Source organism: Natator depressus, chromosome 6 (assembly GCF_965152275.1).
Source record: "Natator depressus isolate rNatDep1 chromosome 6, rNatDep2.hap1, whole genome shotgun sequence".
Lineage (NCBI taxonomy): Eukaryota > Metazoa > Chordata > Testudines > Cheloniidae > Natator > Natator depressus.
In genome coordinates this window covers 105,076,445-105,097,388 of record NC_134239.1, presented here as the reverse complement: position 1 = coordinate 105,097,388, position 20,944 = coordinate 105,076,445, and the positions used below count along the sequence as shown (strand labels likewise).

General features: G+C 39.7%; 1 protein-coding gene across 1 annotated transcript in view; it reads right to left on the bottom strand.

Annotated features, from left to right (window-relative positions):
• AK7 (adenylate kinase 7) overlaps window positions 1-20,944 on the bottom strand; it is a 64,016-nt gene that overhangs the window by 42,396 nt on the left and 676 nt on the right. Inside the window, exons 2-5 of the mRNA XM_074956191.1 lie at window positions 12,055-12,243; window positions 9,553-9,661; window positions 7,677-7,771; window positions 6,972-7,082 (exon numbers count right to left, since the gene is read on the bottom strand). Of these exons, the coding sequence (XP_074812292.1) occupies window positions 6,972-7,082; window positions 7,677-7,771; window positions 9,553-9,661; window positions 12,055-12,243 (504 nt within the window). The remainder of the gene's footprint in view (window positions 1-6,971; window positions 7,083-7,676; window positions 7,772-9,552; window positions 9,662-12,054; window positions 12,244-20,944) is intronic.

Here is a 20,944-nt window from a genome sequence, read left to right as displayed (position 1 = left end):
ACCGGTACATTGTGATTCATATATTTATGTAATATGTTATAGATCATTGAGGCCTGGTACGAATAACGCGTGCTTGACATGAATACGTGCACTGCAAGTTGGCAACCTAAGCAAGAACTTAAGGTCAAGAACTATTAGAACTATTTGTGCTAAAACAATCTTTTTATGTTCAGAGAAAAATATGGAGAATCAGCAGAAAAGGAAACAATACCAGCTGGATTGATATAAAATTATACACAAATTGGAGGAAATGGCATGCCTTGGATAATGGCGGCCCACCCAGGATTGTCTCTTTGGAATTGTGTGGGTAGAAGGCCGAGTAAACAAAGGCAAAGAACTGATGACGTGATGAAATGGACTATAAATGGTGGCCTACGATTTCTGCAAATTGCAGTTGTTTATTAATCCAGAGTCCCAGGTGGATATAGATGTGGTTTTCGCCAGCTCCCCGCATCTTCTGATCTTATGATCAGAAGAAATTTCAACTGACCATCGGGACCATTCTGACCTTTGGACTCTGGTATAGTATGTTTGGAGTGTGAATGTGGAGTGAGTAAGGTTTGTTTTGTAATCAATAAAGAGCATTTAGAGTATTATATACCAACACTGTGTCCGGTACCTGCCTGCTCCCCATCCCGTACGGAGACCTCTATTGTGGGTCTAACATGTGATGGAGAATGTGGAGGGGGGAGAGATATTAAGGCGTGCCAGATTTTGAGACGGGGGGAGTGTTGGGGGAGTCCTTATTTAAGATCAATGAGGGTGACTCCTTTTTTGTGAAATTTGTAAGGAAAAAAAAAAAAAACAAGTGGGAAGATACCGCATGGTGTTATTGTAATAATGTTTAAAACACTGTTCAGAAGAGAAGTAAAGGGATGGAAGAAGCAACCCTGTGGGCTAAAGTTAAAGCCCCTTCTCTGTTAGAGAAGGAAATTATTGCATTTGAGATGTGCCCTTAGATGGAAGGTGTAATGGAACCAGATGTAATATCTGATACCATAGAAAACATGTTTGAGAAACGTGTACAGCTGCACAAGCCTAATGCCAGTAAAAAGCAAACGGCCATAGTATGGCTGTAGTGGCAAGCTGTAAAAAAGGCAATTGCATGTAATGGGGAAGTCTGTGCAGAGTTACAAACATTACAAGAGAATTTTAAAACTTGCCAGAAAAATTTGAAGCGGGAAGTGAGGCAGACACAGATTATGCAAACTCAGTTCAAACAAATCAGGAAAAAAATAGGAAATTGGAGAAAAGAATGATGTATTGGGAAAAGCTTAAAGCAGACAAGAATAATTTAGACCATCAAGTGATAGAAATGAAACAGTTAATTCAAAATTTGACTAAGGAAAAGGAAGAGGAGCTCGCAAGTGTTTCTCACAGTTGGTGCAAGAAAACTATAGCAACACTGAAAAAGCATGTGAAAATACAGGAGCTGCAAGTTGGGCTGTGTGTCAAAAAGAGAGAGATTTGGATCTGTATTCCAATGATATTTGGTATGGAGAGGACCTGTGAGGGGGTCAAGAGAAAAGGGAATTTGATCAACCTCGAGAGGGGCTTTATACTAAGCTGAGGAAAGAAATAAGAAAATGGCTGGGAGAGCCTAAGACAGAAAAGGCTGTAGCAGTGATAAAATGGAGATCAACCATTAAGACTGCAGCGGGGGAAATACAGTCAGAGCAGACACAAATAATTCCTGCAAGTTCGTCAGACTTACAGTTGATGGTAAAGTCAGTAGGCTCAGTAAATATAAAAAAATTGGCTACATGGCTAGTACAGTGGGCAGAGTTAGGAGGAACAGAGAATTTAAAAATGAGTAAATCTTATAGGTTTATCAAGGCAGTTACCACTGGAGAGATTAGATAGACAGTAGATTGAGTGAAAAATGCTTTGGAGAGGCAGCCAGCACACCAACTGATACCACAATTTATTATGCTGTTAGGGAAAGAGATAGGTCAAAGACCCATAAAAGTGTTATCCAGTGCAGATTACATGAAGCCTGGAAATTCACCCAGGGATTACCTGTTAAGGAGAATAACATTGCAATTATTGGTTGAAGAAATACAATTGGTGACTAATCCCAGGGCAAAGGTCGCCAGACATGTCACAGCTGATTCTCTGATGGCAGTTGATTTGAATCAGAGGTAATTTTAAAATGATGTGTTTAAAGGATTGGACAAAAATTTATTCGTGATGTCTACTAATTTGGTGAACCAAACAGCCCAGGATGAGGGGTTAACTGTTATGGATGCACTGGAGCACTGAATAGTATGCCAACGGATGATGAAAGGGCGAAGCCAGGTAAAAGGATTAAAACCCAGAGTACCTTTTGTTGAAGCAATAACATTCAAATGAAAGTGCTTATAAATCAGGATACCGTAAAAAAGGAAGCGGCTGTGGTAGAGGACAAAACACCCTACAAGAACGTAGAGGGTGGAATAATCAAAATAAGCCCTAAAAGGAAGTAGATGTAATTCGGAATATCGCTTGAAGGTATTTAAAATTGAGGGGAGTAAATATGAATAAGTGGAATGGGAAACATACTAATAAACTGATCAAAGAAATGCAAAGGATGAAAGAAGAAATGTTTAAGGAGCAGAAAAAGGTTGTAGGTATGCAAGCTGAGGGTTCAGAGAAACCTGCTCGATAGGAAAGCCATGATGACAAGTTGCTCCCACTGAAAATGGGTCCTCAGGAGTGGGAGATGGTAACTAGATTAAAATGGAATTCAAATGGGAGGGCTAGGACAACTGTCATTGTGGGAAATAATGAACTCAAAAATGCCCTATTGGATAGTGGGGCTGATGTAAATATTGTAAATAAAAGTTGTAATTTCTCTCGATATGTGTCAGAGATCATTACAGCAGCCTCCTTTATTGGGGAAGAAGTAACAGGAAAAATGTATCATTCAGTAGAAATAGCTATACCCAGAGAGAGAGAGTGAGGGATTTTTGTTGTAAAAAACAAATGCTTCAGATAGATCAGGCGGCTGAGCCACTAATATTGGGGTCTCCTTTTTTGAAGAGGAATTGGTTAGTTTTGTATTTAACTAATGAAGTTCTGTGGCGTGTACCTGGCTGGACAGAAAGCATCCTGACAGCAGGGTACATTCCAAGAATATATGCTGCAGAAGCAGTGGAGAAAATTATACTGGATCAACAGGATGTGTGGGTAAAGAAGTTTCCCGATGTATAAATTAAAAATAAAGTAGGATGTGGTAAAATCGAAGCATGTGTTAAAATCGTGGGGGACAAAGTGCCATGATTAATGTATGTATGTAAATTCTTGTGTGGCTCAGAACAGTAAATTATGAAAAATCAAAAATAAAGTAATGTATTTAAAATTAATATTAAAAAATCATGTCCTGAAGTCTAAATGTGTTAAACCATTTTCCATCATAAATAAAATTTCACCTACTGTAGTGCAGATTTACATTTAAAAAAAAAAAAAAGTGGGTCCACACATCACAATTAAAGTTATGGCCTAAAAATTAAATAATGTTCCTTTTTTTTCTTTTAGTTTATCTTACAAAGAAAAAAGGAATGCCCAATTGCACCGAAAATTATCCTGTACGGACCTTGAATTTAAAGTGTAAATACGGTGCTACAATTTTTGTAATTGGCTTATTGCTTATGCTTGCTTTGCTTTGCATTTTGTGCTTAGTGAAAAATTGTGTTGTGTGAGTTATATTTTAGAAAAATAATAATACCGGAGCTCAAGCAAAAATAAAAAAGGTTAGTGTAAGTATTTAAAATAATACGTCCAAAAGCATCAGACATTATTCCTATGGAATAATAGCCATGGCTTCAATATTAAGAATCCTCATCATTCAAAAAGGGTAAAAATTTCTGGCTTTTATGTTTTTTGAATATCTGGACAAATTTAGGGGTACATAAATATACATATGGAAGCACCTCTAAAATGAAGGTATGCATCAAAGGAAATAACACATTAAACTATTCATGGAACAGAAGTAAAAAACCAACCAAACAAAACCAAATGTAAAAAAAAAGCCTTTTAAGATAAAATTTAAAATATGGTGGAAAGATGGCAAAAATGTGACATACAAATATCTAAAGCCAAAAAATTTAAAAAAGCAATCAAGGTATTTGTACATACTAAGGGGGGAAGGTCAACTAATGTTTAAATTTAGTTATAATGAGAACAATCTAAATATAAGTACTCTAACTGTACCTTTTAAAGTTTAAAATTTGATGTAGTCACCCTAAATGTCTAATAAATAAAAAATTGGCTAATACTCATGTAAAATAAAATAAGTCAATGGCTCTTAAATTATGAAAATATGGAGTAATGGCAAATCCTTCCATAATAATAAGATTAAGTTGCTTTAAAAAATTAATGGGAAAATGTATTTTCAGAAATATGGTCATTTTTTATGTTTATTAATCAAAAACCAGTAAACAGGATTGCACCAAAAATCATGGCAGATGAGCCATATTAAAAAAAAGTAATCAAAGCCCCAACTATTGTAAATCAAACAATCTGGTTAAAAGAAGTGCAAGTAAACATAAATGTACAACATCCGGAGTGCATGCAATATGCCTTGCCTTGATTACAAGCATGGCAACAACAATGGGGAAATGGAACCATACAAAATAAAAAAAGTATAGGAAAATATATCGTAGGTAGTACTGGTGCTGAAGCTGAAGTTTTAAACTCATTTAATATTAAGATGTTACAAGGGAAAATGTCAGCTTTGGGTAAAATTTGGGGGCTATACAGACACATGTAACACAATTTTGGTGCACTATTGAAACAAAATATTAGAAGTGTAAAACTCCAATTCAAACAAGCCCAAGCCTTAAAAACATCTCTAAATGTAAAATCTATTTGGTGTGTCTAAGATTAACAATAAAACTGTACTAGCAATACAATGTGTACAAATGCAAAATTATCAAATAGAACTGTAAAGTAAGGTTTGTTTTGTTATCAATAAAAAGCATTTAAAGTATTATATACCAATGCTGTGTCCAGTATTTGCCTGCTCCCCATCCCGCAGGAAGACCTCTATTGCAGGTCTAGTCACTGACTGACAAATAGTGCTCTTCAACTTCTTTTGCAATATTCTTTAAAACCACTAGATGTCACATTCTAGCCATGAAGTGGGTACTAGCCCACAAAAGCTTATGCCCAAATAAATTTGTTAGTCTCTAAGGTGCTACAAGGACTCCTCGTTTTTTTTGCTGATACAGACTAACACGGCTACCACTGAAACCATTCTAGCCATTGTAAACCATTTCTGTGTTAGTATTTGTCTTGTTCTTTGTACTGAATGTCCCAAGCTGAATGTTGTCACAACAAAGACAAAGAGATTTCATGTGGTTATTTTTCAGACTAATTAACAAGAAAGTTTTCCTATCGCTGCAAAATAATGCCACGAGAAAGCTTTTCCAACATTCTTCTCTGATGCATGCACCTGTTTAAAAGGTAATTATATACTAACACCTTTAGTAGCCTGGTTAGGCACAGACTTAGCACATAGGAATAGCCACACAGATTCAGACCAGTGGTCCATCTATTACAGTATATTTTTTCTCATAAGGGCCAATGTCAGACACTTTGGAGGCCAGGTGTAACCTCTGGCCCCCATAATGGGTAATACTGTGCCTGTGAGGGAAATTTCATAACATACATATCAGGGAAGTAAAGGCAATTTTTTTTGGCTTGCCACGGCACTTTATACAACATTGTTGATTGTCTTGTCATGCCATGGCTAATGTTCTGTATTGTCATTAGCCATATGAGAACCAAGTATGATTTGCAGTGCCATTCTCTCTCTCAGAACAAGGGGTGCTACACTTAATTCAGAGTAAAAATATTCATTTTTGGTGAGGTCATCATCCCCCCCCCCCGCCCAGACTAGACTGACTGATGTCCAAGCTTATGTACAGCCTAACCCTGTAAGATAGTGAGTTCCCCCTACAAAGAGATGAATGCTTTCATGTCTCATGGTGCCCTCATCTAAATACTCCTTGGAGGCTCTGAGCATCTTGCAAGGCCAGGTCTATAAAGAATGAGTGGTTTTCCCTAGAGTACACACTTGTATTTCCTGGTTTCCAGTTTTCTGCTCTAACCTCTACAATGCTCTAAGGAATTTAGTATGAGCTAGGAGAGCAGGAATTGGACTGCTGTTATTATTATTTATATGGCAATAGTGATCAAACACGAAGAGAGACAGTGGCTTCCCCAAGGAGCTTAGCAATCTAAAAAAGACAAAGACAGATGAAGGGTGAGGGGAAAAAGATATAACATGCATGCAAAGTGATCAGAGTGATGATATGCACACTCGGTGTTTGGGATGAGTCTGTGGCCCTGATTCTGCAATGGAGTGCACAAAAGCCAATGAGGCTCCATGCAGACACAGCAGTCTGGCAGCACACAGCCTGTTGCAAGATCAGGGTCTATCTAGATACTCACTGTTCAGAATTTATGTGCCCCATCACCATCGTATCTATCTGAGAACCTTCAAAGTATTTAAATTAGACATAACAATAACTTAGTAACTAACCAGAATTTATTTGCTGCTGTTCTTCTTTTCAAATTACACATACTAAATTCCCTTTCCCCCACCCTTCCACACCCTTGTCTTTTCCCCATAAAGGCCCCCAGCTCCAATTCTATTTCTAATATAACAAATACATGAACACATATCTTATGAAATAAGTATGATTTATTCATTGACTAAGTAAAAAAGCATGAATTTGTAGTGGAAATAGGTTACTATAAAATAAACACACACATTTAAATCTCTAAAGGGTCAATTCCCTTCTCAGTATTTTTACACATTTCACATTACCACCACTGGGAGCTATTCACATTTATCAAGGAGTTAACATACTTGCAGAAATCAGTTAAACATTGCAGACAATTTCTATTATTAAGATGATGTTATTCTTCAGTTTAAGTAAAAAAGAACTGCATTCAAATAGGTTATTTTGTGATACAGTACTTACTGTTTTTCCAAGTTTGATAATCACTTTTTCAGCATTTATATGGTCCATAAAGTTAGGGTGAGGTTTTCTTCTGCGATAATCTTCTTCAGTAAAAGGAATTTCTGAATCATCCTGTAGAGAAAAAACTCTAAGAAAAATGTCCTACTTTCCTGAAAAACCATTCAAAAAGTTCTACGTGGCTTAAAACCAAGATATTTTTAAAAAGTACACAGTCATTTTAAATTCAATTTACATTGTATATAAAAAGCCTCTGTTTTTAAACATGTATAAAAAAGAAACTCTCGAAATCTTTGAGAAAAAAATCAAATGATCAACGCTTTTAAAAATGTAGATGTATCAAAACTATTTAAAAGGAAAACAAGCATAACAAAATCTTGAAGTTTGCTTCTCACATCATTAACATATACAGTTTCAGAAAGACTTTAAATTTGTGAATGTCAAAAAGATGCTACAAAATGCCACACCTGGTTATCTATGGTCCCAATCCTGTAAATTTTACATGTAACTCCACACACGAATAGTCTATTTAATTAGTTTACTATATGTATACATATATAAACTCAAAGTTTTGCAGTCAGTGACATAGGTGCAAAAATCAACAGTGAAAATAAGTTTGCTGATGTTGACCATGTTCATTACAACTAGGGTACATGCTACAAATATTTAACAGAAAGAGAATATTCAGCAAAAATGAATATTACTTACTGGGTCAAGAGGTTTGCTTCGTGCCCATGTCATTATTGTTGAAACTAAGATAAATAACTTTGGTTTCTCAAAATGTAGTACCTCTCCATGTACTGCTGTATAATCAAAGCAAAGTGAATCATAGAATCATAGAATATCAGGGTTGGAAGGGACCTCAGGAGGTCATCTAGTCCAACCTCCTGCTCAAAGCAGGACCAATCCCCAACTAAATCATCCCAGCCAGGACTTTGTCAAGCCTGACCTTAAAAACCTCAAAGGAAGGAGATTCCACCACCTCCCTTGGTAACCCATTCCAGTGCTTCACCACCCTTCTAGTGAAGTGCTTATTTTACTGTAAGCAGCATTACTTCTACTGTATTTATGTTTTCAAGTTATAATGTTCCATAAAAACAGTTACTACAATGTTCAATGTGACATAACTTTTCCCCGCAAATAACTGTCATTAAGTTTGATATTAAATACATATTTCTTATTGCTTAGCAAATTAAGATAATATAATAGGATTAAATTGCCAGAAATTATCATCTCTTCCCTTAAGATATACTGTGAAAAAAATCACTTGTCAATAAAGATGAATTACTGCGATCTTGATAGCAAACTAAAATATGTATTGCTATCATGGTTAGAATAAAACATTATAGAATTATTCTAATAATGCAGCCCCCTTATTTTAATCCAGAGCTAAATAATATAGTTAGGGTTAAGGTTTATTTGTTTTCCACTCAAATAACTATGATATGACCTATATATTTACACTGTAAACATGCAAGTATAATTGTCTTAAATGTTATATGAATACCTTCTCATTTTCACTGCAGGAATCTTTTGCAAAGCAGTTAACATGGGTTTCATTGTTGGGTGTATAATACCAAGTGGTGGGTCATAATGGTTCTACTGAAGTTTTAAGTCAAAATATAGTTGAAATTGTTTTGCAAAATACGGAATCTTGATGTTGATATGAATGGCAAAGGGGAAAATCTTCCACCCAGCTACCAACCCAAACAGATTAGCTGGGCAGTAGGCAGTTGTTTGAAGGAAATAAATGTCCCCTATCAGGTCACAGAGTGGCTACAGAGCCATTCGATGGAGGCTATTCCAGCTCAACAGGTAGAGAAGGCACCATGGCCCCTTAAGAAGCCCAGATGAGAGGAGGATTGGAGGATCTACATAGCTGCAGATTTTTTCCTGTGCCTTTCGCCCTCTCCTGTCTTGTCATACCCTCTACTTGCTGCATTGCAGAGTGTCCACACAGAGTCCAAAGCAAAGCTATACATGATCAGTATTAATAAAGGATGCATTGTACTGTAAACAGAATTTAACCATTTCACATTTTAATTGCATATCCAAATTAATATGTGGTCCAGATGCTGTAAAGCATCTTGGTGGAAGATGCGTTCTTTGCTGCTGGGAAACCAACAAGCCTGAAATGGAAAGGAAGCTATCTTTCTGATAATGAGGTTTGAGATATCTTGTCAAAAGACAGCAAAGCAAAATATGACTAGTAGGGTGAATGGAGAATTCTGATTTGATGGAGTTTTACACTCAGTGTCACAAATATGCTACTCTGTTCATTGAGAATAAAATGTACATTGATTTAATAGCTTTCCCTTTAAAATACATTTGTATTTATTTTTGGCTGCCATTGTCTTGTTACTTGATCAAAAGTTTACTGACTCCTTTGAAGTACAAATGTGTCCTATCCAATGCGTGTTGCAGTAATTAAAGTTCACCATTTCTCCATACTGCTCTTTCATCTAGGAACCCAGTTTCATATCATAGCAAATTACAAATCTCAATTTATTTAACTAATTTTCTAGTGCAAATTCTGATTGCTGCATAACAGGGAGTTTTCTGTTCAGTTACTGATTATACTAACCAGAAGCAGCCCAAGTAGCTTCTTCAATTTGATTTGCATCTTCAGTGATGTTATAAATAATGACATCACACTCAAGTAGGTGACCTAGAAGTTCTTCTCGAGTAGAGATCTGGAGAAAAAAAAAACCAACAACCCAATAATATTTTATAGAAAGAGTGAGTTCCCCTGCCCAAAATTCTTTTTTCTTTTAACTTTCACTTTCCTGCTGCAGATCTGGGGTGCAGATTGCTGTAGAGCAGCGCTTCTCAAACTTTAGCAACCTGAGGACCCCCATTTTGATTTACATTTTTTCATGGACCCTAAAGCTCCCCACTCAGCCCCAGCCCCCACTCTACTCCTTCCCTCAAGGCCACACCCCACCTCTTCCTGCCCCTGCTCCAGCCCTGCCCCTCCTCTTCCCCTCCTCTTTCCACCCCCTCCCCTGAGCACGCCCCATCACCGCTCCTCCCCCTCCCTCCCTCCTTGCACCTCCTGCATCCCCCTGAACAGCTGTTCCCCAGCGTGCAGGAGGCACTGGAGGGAGAAGTTGATCAGCAGTGCCGTCGGCCCCAGACATGATTCCGCCTCCTCCCCCAAGTGCTCCCCGTCCCCACTCCTCCCCATCTCTCCCAGCATCATTGACTTCATCAGAAGCAGGACCAAGACCCGTGTGTTGTTTTCTATTAACAGTTGGCTAGTTGACAGCCAACAGAAATCATCCTGTTCTTCAGGTTGTAAAGACCTTTGATTCTATAACTAGAAGACTAGTGTTCCAGGCCTAGCTCTGAAGTTGGGTGTTGTCTTAAAAAGAAGTGAGAGTTTCTCCCTAGCTAAAGTTGCAACCACTAAAAGGCTGACTTTTGTCCTTCATGTAATTCCAGAAAAAGAAAAATGAAAAAGATTTTTTTTATATTAAAAAAAGTTGAAAAATTGCTCCTTTTTTGTAAAAATGGTAACACGGCATTTCTATAAAATGTGTAACATTCATGTCCCTCTATCTGCCTAGCTAAAGCACATTCAGGCCCCAGTCCTGCAAGATGCTCTGTGTGAGTACAGGGTTTGTTAAGGAGCAGTTTGCTGGATCAGGACCAAATCTAGGAATTTAGTAACTTTCCAAAGATTCCATAGGAAACGCATGGTAGAACTAAGAGCAGAAATCAGATTACTGAGGAGACAGACCCTATACTGAGGCACAGCTGGGACCCTTTTGCTTTTGCCCCTGCTGCCCTCACCAAAACCAATCAGGGACGCCTCAGGTTGATGCAATCATCCATGTATTTTATTTATAGTTCTTTCCCACCATCAGCGTATTATCTATTTACAGCCAGACTTCGCCAGCAACAGACCACAGCCACCAGTCCCTCTCAGCGTCTGGCCTCCCCCACCTCACAGCCTTTATAGCCCCTGGCTAATTAGGCTAACAGCTGCTTCTAGTTGCCAAGCAAGCAGGGCTATTCAGCCAGCCCCAATTCATTCTCCTTGACTGGGGCTGGCATGGCAGGGGGGTGATTAAGCACTTCGTGCCCAGCACAGACTCTTATTGTCCACTAGGCCACAGTAAATTTTATAGCACAGTTTCAAATTTCTCTATTTAATTAGGCCAAATGTAAAGTGGGGCTGATAATGTTTACTAACTTTTGTGATCCACATACGAAAAAACGCCTTAAAGGGGCCTTATTTTCCAAAAATGACAAGCATCCACGTTCTCAAAAACTGGTCATTTAGGTGTCTCAAGTCGGGCACTCAATTCTTGAGGCATTCAGAATAACAAGTCACTGCTGAAATCTTGGCTTCAGTGAATAGTTAAAGCCATCATACATCTCACATTGCTCACATAATAAACAAACACATCATTTCCATGAAGTATGAAGAAATGGATAAAGTGGGGAGGAAAGACAAGGAGTTCAGTTTTGGCCATTCTAAGGTTAAGGTGATGATGAGAAGGAGATGTCAGAGAAAGAGGCTGAGATGTCTGGATGCAGAAAGACAAGCTAGGAGCAGAAAGGTAGACGAGTGAGTCATTAGCATAGAGATGTCAGTCTATCCATGCATCTGATGAAGTGGGCTTTAGCCTGCAAAAGCTTATGCTCAAATAAATTTGTTAGTCTCTAAGGTGCCACAAGTACTCCTCCTTCTTTCTGCTGATACAGACTAACACAGCTACCCCTCTGAAACCAGTCTATCCATTGTGGACCTGATCCAAAGCACACTTAAAGCAATGTGAGTCTTTCCATTAATTTCAGTGTTCTGTGGATCAGGCCCTTTGTGAGCTGATGAGATCACCTAGAAAGAGGCTGTACAGGGACGAGGGAGAATAAAATACAAATGTAGTACTTCTGAAAGAACATGTAGAAAATAATTTTAGAAATATATAAATCATACTCACAAGTCTACAGTATATATTATATATATATATATATATATATATTTTTATGGTTTGGAGTAATCCAAAGTTTGTCTTAAAGATGACCTAAAAAGACAAAAATATTTATTTACTACCAGTTTAACAAGACTGTTACTCACTGTGTAAGTTTCCTGAGCAAAATCTGGTTTCATACTCTGTGCCTCAGAAAGAGTCCCCACTATTTGGTAGGCTCCCTCCTTTGGTTTACTGAGAGTAACATCTATAACTGACATAATTTCATCTTCTTCTTCTTCTTCTTCCTCTCCCACCTCTTCAAGTGATGCTCCAGCAACACAGTTAGATAAATACTACAACAAACAAGACAGAAAAAATGATCTATAAATAAAAGGAGACTCAGTTTAATATCTGTACACATGGTAAACAATTTTCCTCTTCAATATTAATGCACAATTTGTGTTTATTTCAGGTACAGTAGATATAGGGGTTCTCACAACAAATTTTTTGGTGGCCTCAAAATGCGGCCACCAACTCTTGCTGGTTGGCACACTAACAATTTTTCCTAAAATTCTTAATTAACTTTAGGAAAAATAAATAAATATGCACATACATATGTCCAAATCATTATAATTTATTAAATTTTTTTACAGACTCAATAATAAAAATAATGTACAGTTGTCTCTATTCTTTACTGGACCAGAACAGAAACACAAATAAGGTGTTCTGAAGGTTCTTGACTTTTTTGTTGTTTCTTTTGCTTTTTAAAAAAGATTTGCTAGCTAGTAAGTCTGCTGCTGTGAAAAGTGATATTAACAAACATACAAATATCACTTTTCACAGCAGCAGACTTACTCAGTCCTGGCAAGCCCGGGGACAAATTAAGCCTTTGATGGGAAGGTCAATGGGGGGAACTGGGAGACAGGGAGATGCATGACAGGCCGGCAGAGGCAGTGGGCACCAGGGGTGATGCAGGAGGAGCCCCACAGCTGGGATTTAGAGCTCCATGGCCAGAGCCTGCTTCCCGCCACCCCAGGACTGGAGCCCGACCCTACTGTCCCCAGGAAGGTGGGGAACTCACTAGCTGCCTGCTCCTCCAGCATTTGTGTCTCGGGGGGGCGAGGGAGGGGGAGTGGCAGGGTCCCCCCCAACCACTGCCCAGGAGGCAGTGGCCGCAAGAAAAGCCCCTGATGGCCACTTGCGGCCACGGTGGCTGCATTTGAGAAACACTGCGTAGAACCTCAGAGTTACAAACTGATCAGTCAACCACACACCTCATTTGGAACCAGAAGTAAACAATCAGGCAGCAGCAGAGACAAAAAAAAAAAAAAAAGCAAACACAGTATAGTACTGTGTTAAATGTAAACTACTGAAAAAAAAAAAGAAAGCAGCATTTTTCTTCTGCACAGTAAAGTTTTAAAGTTGTATTAAATCAATGTTCTGTTGTAAACTTTTGAAAGAACAACCATAATGTTTTGTTCAGAGTTACGAACATTTCAGAGCTACAAAGAACCTCCATTCCCAAGGTGTTTGTAACATTGAGGTTCGAACGTAATTTTTCACAGATTAAGATATCAGCTTTTCATTGATGTCCCTCAGCAATTGCTCACTTTTTAAAAAAAGACAATGCCTATGGCAGGAAATTATAGTTGCATTTCATTTAAGAAACACTGCTTCAAATTCCTTTAAAAATCTTGACTTGTTTACTTAACACCTGGGTAGAGATGAGCCAAGGGAGTGTTCTGTAGTTAAGGTCTGAGATTTATAGACCAATCAATCAGATTTGAAAGTCCCAAAAACCATGTGTAAAAAGAAAAGGAGTACTTGTGGCACCTTAGAGACTAACCAATTTATTTGAGCATAAGCTTTCGTGAGCTACAGCTCACTTCATCGGATGCAACACGAAAGCTTATGCTCAAAAAATTGGTTAGTCTCTAAGGTGCCACAAGTACTCCTTTTCTTTTTGCGAATACAGACTAACACGGCTGTTACTCAAAAACCATGTGTGTGGTTCTCATGAGATTTCTGCCATCTTGGATTGAATGATCTTGATAACAGCTAGTCGTGTAAGATTTTGTTCACATCAGATCCTGAACTGGATTCAAGGAGGGACCAAAACCACAGAACTAATTTGGATTCAGGGATACAAATCTGAATTCTCTCAAATTTCTTTCTATATTTATCCAATATAATCAGGGAATCTATCACCTTGGTATCTAAGCACTGTACAAAATTAGGCCCCAATCCTACAGATGACTTCATATGGGCTTACACCTTAACCAAGGAAGTCAGTGGGGCTCTGGGTACAGTGCAGCTGCCCATCCATGTATAAGAAGCTAAAGGATCAAAGCATTTAGTACTGGTGTCAAGATTCATAATAAAAATTATGTTATTTCTCTCCTTCCCTAAGGAACAAAGATATGTGAATTTCTCTTCAGAACTTGTCTAGACTAAAATAAAATAACACATTTTAAAAGTCTAGAGTAAACAAGGCACACTGCCTTTAACACATGCTAAACTGGTGAGTTAAATCTTGGGGCCAGCCTAACATATATACAGCCTTGCCAATGCTAAACTTTGGAAACATATTAGTTAACACATTCTCACATCACATTTTAAATCCTAGTCTAGGGTCTGTGGTTGTAAAGGGTTTCTATCCTGGTTTTATCACATCTCTACATTGAAGCATTTTAAGACTGAAATAATTTATAAATATAAATGCATGGTCATTATTTGCATGGTTTGCTTTTTGCATTAGCCTCAGTTAAAACAATTAAAACAGACTAGTCAGTTTCACTTTTGTTTATACTAACACTACTTGGTGTCACTTATTAGCAGCTAGATAATGTTTGAGTACCAAGCTGCAACCATTAAAGTTGCAAACAATGGCTAGCGTGTGTATGAGATGGTGTTTAAATCCAAATAGATGACAAAAAAATAAATGTTTTCCCTGACATATCATGAAACATTGGTTTTGTAAAACTTTAATTGAAGAAACCTAAGAATTACACAGTTCTGAGGGTGAAGGCAAATCACGCAAAATAAAAAACAACACTGTTATACTTGTGACATATTTAATTCCAGTATTTTGAAAGCCACTGACACAAGAAATAAATGGTGTACACTATTAGAAGGCTGAATTAATGAGCTTCCTAACTCACTGTGGAGCATGGGTTGTTCCAAATCCCACTTTTGTGATACCAAGTTCTGTTCAGTGTGACTATGACAATGCTATTCAAAGATGTCAAAGCTCAACGGTAGATCAGAAAGCAGGGCTCAGATTAGGTTTGCATGCTAGTACAGCATGATGGCACAATCTCCTTGCACCCTTTTCATGTTGCCTTCTTGTTCTCCAGAGTCTCAGCTTTCATTAAAAAAAAAGACTTCAGCTGTTGTGGTTGTTGAGAGTAACTCAAAAAAGTGAACTGGCCAGTGTTTGCAGAAACTGAAACAATAACTCTGAGGTGTGACCGACCCCATTCATTTAAATGAAGGCTAATTCAGATAAGGAGTAATAAAACTTTAAATATCAATATTGTTAACTATTTCATTGCTCATGAAAGCATGTAAGAAAGGAGAGAAAATACTATATTATGAAGATTTGCAGTCTACTGTAAGTGACAGGTCCTTTAAGCATAAGTGAGAAATGCCAGGACTACAATAAAAAAAGTTTTTTCTGTACAACTATACAAGGAAACCCTCTGAGTTTAGATACGGCTAATACATGGAAAAGATGCTTTTGCATAGCATTGAGCAGTTCCTTGAACGAAATAAGCTGTATTGGCAAAAATACTTTTATGCTGTTATAACTGCATCTACAAAACTAGTGCTTTTGGAGGTATAGAAAAGTTGCAAAATACATATACACAATAAAAAGTTAGAAATAATATTAAGATGAGAAATAATATTAAGAGCTCCCTCAGGAGCTCTTTAATACCTGAAAATTAAAAAGGTAACCTACAAAAAATGGAAACATGGACAAATTGCTAAGGAATAGAACAAAAGAAAGGCTAAAGCACAAAATGAGTTACACATAACAAGGGACATAAAATGCAACAAGAAGAGGTTCTATAAATATATTAGGAGCAAGAAAAAGATGAAAGAAAGTTTAGGTCACTACTTAGTGGGGAAGGACTGCTAATAATGGCTGACATAAAAAAGACTAAAGAGTTTAATGCCTATTTTGCTTCAGTCTTCATTTAAAAAGTTAATTGTAACCAGATGCTTAACACAATTAATATTAACTAGGGGAAAGGAACACAAGCCAGAATAGGGAAATAACAGGTTAAATAATATTTACATAAAGTAGCTATATTCAAATTGGTAGGGCATAAAGAAATTCATCCTAGGGTACATAAGGAACTAGCTGAAGCCATCTTGGAACAGTTAACAATTATCTTCGAGAACTCATGGAGGACTGGTGAGGTCCCAGAGAACTGAAGAAGGGCAAACAAGGACCTACGTTTAAAAAGGGGAATAAAAAGGACCTGGGGAATTATAGGCCAGTCAGCCTAACTTTGATACCTGGAAAGGTACTGGAACAAATTATTAAACAATCAGTTTGTAAGCATCTAGAGGATAATAAGGTAATAAGTAATAGACAATATGGATTTGTCAAGAATAAATCATGCCAAACAAACCTAATTTCCTTCTTTGACAGAATTACTGGTCTAGTCAGGGGTGAAAGTAAGTCTAGGGACTTACCGGTACGGGGCTGGGCTGGGGCCAGCTCTGGCCCCTGGAAGGGGCGGGGCCTTGGGCCCTGTACCGGCAAGTGCCTCCTTCCCTCTCCACAGGGTAACAGTGGCAGCTGGCGGCTCTGGCAGCGGTTTAAAGGGCCCTGGGCGGTAGCGGCGACCGGAGCCCTGGGCCCTTTAAATCGTCCCCGGAGCCCCGCCACTGCTTCCCCAGGGCTCCGGCAGCAGGTCTCCAGGGACGGGGCTCCGGCCGCCACTACCGCCCCAAGCCCTTTAAATCGTCCCCGGAGCCTGCCGGAGCCCTGGGGAAGCGGCGGCAGGGCTCCGGGGACGATTTAAAGAGCCCAGGGCTCGGCCGCTGCTACCGCCCTGGGCCCTTTACATCTCCGCCCCAGCCCCGCCTCAGCACAGGGAGCTGGACTTAATGACCTCTCAAGGTCCTTTCCAACCCTACATTTCTATGATTCTATGGTATATCACACTTCTAACTGACTTTACTATATTGGCAATAAGAAAAGGAGTACTTGTGGCACCTTAGAGACTAACCAATTTATTTGAGCATGAGCTTTCATGAGCTACAGATCACTTCATCGGATGCATCCGATGAAGTGATCTGTAGCTCACGAAAGCTCATGCTCAGATAAATTGGTTAGTCTCTAAGGTGCCACAAGTACTCCTTTTCTTTTTGAGAATACAGACTAACACGGCTGTTACTCTGAAACCTGTCATTATATTGGCAATAGTTTCTAGTGTAAACTTGGCCTGAACTTGGAAGAGTATTGCCACATTTTTGAGAGGTCTGATGGTCCTGGTGTTAGCACTGTAGCCCTGAAAGTGGCTCTCCCACTGGGTGAAACAGAGTGGGGTTGGGGGAGGGCCTGGACCTAGCAATGACCTTGTGTTCTAACTTGTGTCCAAAATAGTCCCTGGGGGAAAAATTAGGAAGGCCACTGTGCTCCTAATATTAGCGTTGTTGTCCTCATGGACTTGGTGATGAAATACTAGATATGAACATGTTACGGGCAGATATGGCATCTCAGACCAGTCTGACCATAGGAAAAATGTTGCTGAACTCTGAAGGCTATGCAATTATACTATTTCCACACAAGAACAGACAAACTGACATGAAGATCAAATGATGTCTTTACCCAGAAATAGCTTGATCATGTTACTATTTAGTAGGTGTTGGAAAAGATCAGTGTTGGACACCAGGGTGTATACCTATGCTGAGGTCAGAAGTGACCACCATGTTGATATTGGGACAATCAAAATAAAACTAAAGAAGGTAACATCACGCAAGGCAGAGGGTACATATATGTCTAGCAAGTTAGTAGATCCAGCAGTGAAGGTGAATTTCAAGCAGCAGCTTAGCAACAGATCTTAAGAGTTAAAGACACTCATGGAGGTCACAGAAGAACAATGAGAGTTTTTCAAAGAAGCAAGTGTGGATGCAGCCAGGACTTTAGTGAGGGTGGGAAGACCTAAGAAAGAAGACTGACTCCAACCCAATACATGGAGGCTTGTTGAAGAGAGGAAGGAATTAGAGAGAGAATTCAACAAGAATCTGACAGCAGTGCGAGCTATTCTGCAACAAGAATATGCAGACTAAAACAAGGGAGTTAAAAGATAAACCAGAAGAGATAAGAGAATGGATGGAAGCTGAGGAGGCCTACAAGAGTATTTTAAAAAGCTTTTTCTAATATCTAAACAACGGACATCACAATTTTTAAACCATCGTGGCACTGTGAATACCCAGGAAGGTACAGTTTTAAGCACAAAGGAAGAACAGAGAGCCCACTGGATGGAACATTTACAGGTTGTGCTCAACCAGATAGAACCACTAATATACACTGAGGTATGTGAAGAAATACCTTCACCTATATCACTAAAAATAATAACCTTTGAGGAAGTAACTGAGATCATAAACCAACTGAAGAGAAGTAAAGGCTATGATAAGATAGATGCTAAAATGTTAAAAGTCAGAGAGTAAGTGATGGTGAATTACATGTGCAGGTTGTACAGAATGGTTTGGGAAAATAGGATCTGTCCTAAAGATTGGAGAAGAGGTTTTATCTGCAAAATTCCTAAAAAGGGGGACCAGTTTATTTGTGATAACTGGAGAGGGTGACACTCATATATGTCCTTGGAAAAGTGTTTTGCATTATCATTTTGAATAGGATGAAAACTGCTGTTGATAAATACTTGTGGATGAACAGGCTGGATTTTGATCTCATGGGTTGTGTTCAGACCAGATTTTCACCTTGAGAAGATGATTGAGAAAGGCCTAGAATGCCATCAGAAGCTGGTTTTTAACTTTCTTGATTTTAAAACAGCGTTTGTTGATGTCCAAAGAAAAGTCCTCTGGAAGGTCTTGAGTCACTATAGAATTCCATCAAAAATTATTAATTTAATAAAAGCTTTGAATGACAAGTCTGTGAGCTGTGTCAGGACAGAAAGTGGAGACACAGAATGGGTTAATACTGTTACTGGCATAAGGCAAAGTTGCATATTATCCTCACTTCTCTTCTGCATTGTCATAGACTTTGTGATGAGAAGAGTGATGGCTGCTGCTAAGGACACTGGTATTGTTTGGGGCAGAGATACGCTGCAAGACTTACATTTTGCAGATGATGTATTCATACTGGACACCAAACTTGGATGGAATGAAAAGACACTTTATGAGCATAAAGCAATACACAGAAGAGCAAGACCATGGAAATAGGAGAGAATGCTGTCAATATTGGAGAATGTAATTGATGGAGAAGATTAGGAAAGAGTTGATGACTTTGTCTATCTTGGAAGAACAATATCTGCTAATGGCCAGCTTAGTAAAGAAGTGAAGGCAAAACTCAGTGAAGCCTGTGGATCAAATTGCTGTTTGCAAATGTTTGCAAACATCTGGAAGAGTGAGAAAATACATCTGCACACTAAAATGAGATTGTGCTATGCTATTATCCTTCCAACCTTATTGTAGGCTTCAGTAACATAGCAGATGGTGGAAGTACACAACAAGAGGATGAATTAATTCCCCCAGTTTTGTTGGGAATTCATTGGAGAAATTATGTAACCAATGTGGAAGTGCTGCACCACAGAAGTCAGCAAACTGAGAACTGAGTAATTAGATAGACAGAGCTATGATGGTTTGGCAATGTCATCAAAGAATTACAAGGTATGAGATTGGATTACACCAGGAGGGAAGAGATAGGGTTGCCAACTTTCTACTCCCCCAAAACTGAACAGCCTTGCCCCGCCTCCTATGGGGCCCAGCCCATGCCCCACCCCTTCTCCAAGGCCACGCCCCCTACTCACTCGATCCACCCTCCCTCTGTCGCTTGTTCTCCCCACCCTCACTCACTCACTCACTCATTTTCACTGGCTGGCTCAGGGGATTGGGGTGCGGAAGGGACTGAGGGCTCTGGCTGGGGGTACGGGCTCCAGGGTGGGGCCAGAAATGAGGAGTTCAGGGTGAGGGAGGGGACTCTGGGCTGAGGCAGAGGGTTGGAGTGTGGGAGGGGGTACGGGATCTGGGCTGAGGGTGCAGGTTCCAGGATAGGGCCAGAAATGAGGGGTTCAGGGTGCGGGAAGGTGCTCCGGGCTGGGACAGAGGGGTTTGGAGGGTGGGAGGGGGATCAGGGCTGGGGCAGGGGGTTGGAGCATGTGGGGGAGCTCCAGCTGGGGGTGCGGGCTTTGCAGTGGCACTGGGGATGAGGGGTGTGGGGTGCAGGAGGGTGCTCTGGACTAGGATCGAGGGGTTTGCAGGGTGGGAGGGGGATCGGGTGGTGCTTACCTCAAGCAGCTCCCATAAGCAATGGCAAATCCCCCATCCAGCTCCTACGTGGAGGCGCAGCCAGGTGGCTCTGCGTGCTGCCCTGTCCAGAGGCGCTGCCCCCGCAGCTCCCATGGGCCACTGTTTCCAGCCAAGGAAGCTGCTGAGCTGGTGCACGGAGCCCCCTGGCTGCATCTATGCCTAGGAGCTGGAGGAGGGACATGCCACTGCTTCCGGGAGCTGTGCAGGGCCATGACAGGCTGGGAGCCTGCCTTAGCCCCACTGAACCGCCGACCGGACTTTTAACAGCCCGGGCAGCAGTGCTGACCAGAGCTGCCAGGGTCCCTTTTCGACCAGGCATTCCGGTCGAAAACCAGACACCTGGCAACTCTAGGAAGAGAAGGTGTGGAGGGCAAAGAATGACTTATCCTAGTACCACTGAAAAAGATGCTGCCATCATGGAGACAACTTACGATGGAGTCAAACATCTTTCTCCGGAGAGATAACAGTGGGAAAAATGGGTTGCTCTATGTGCCACTGGGCACAGGAGAGATTCTAAGACTATGTAAATCTATTAACATTGCACCTCAG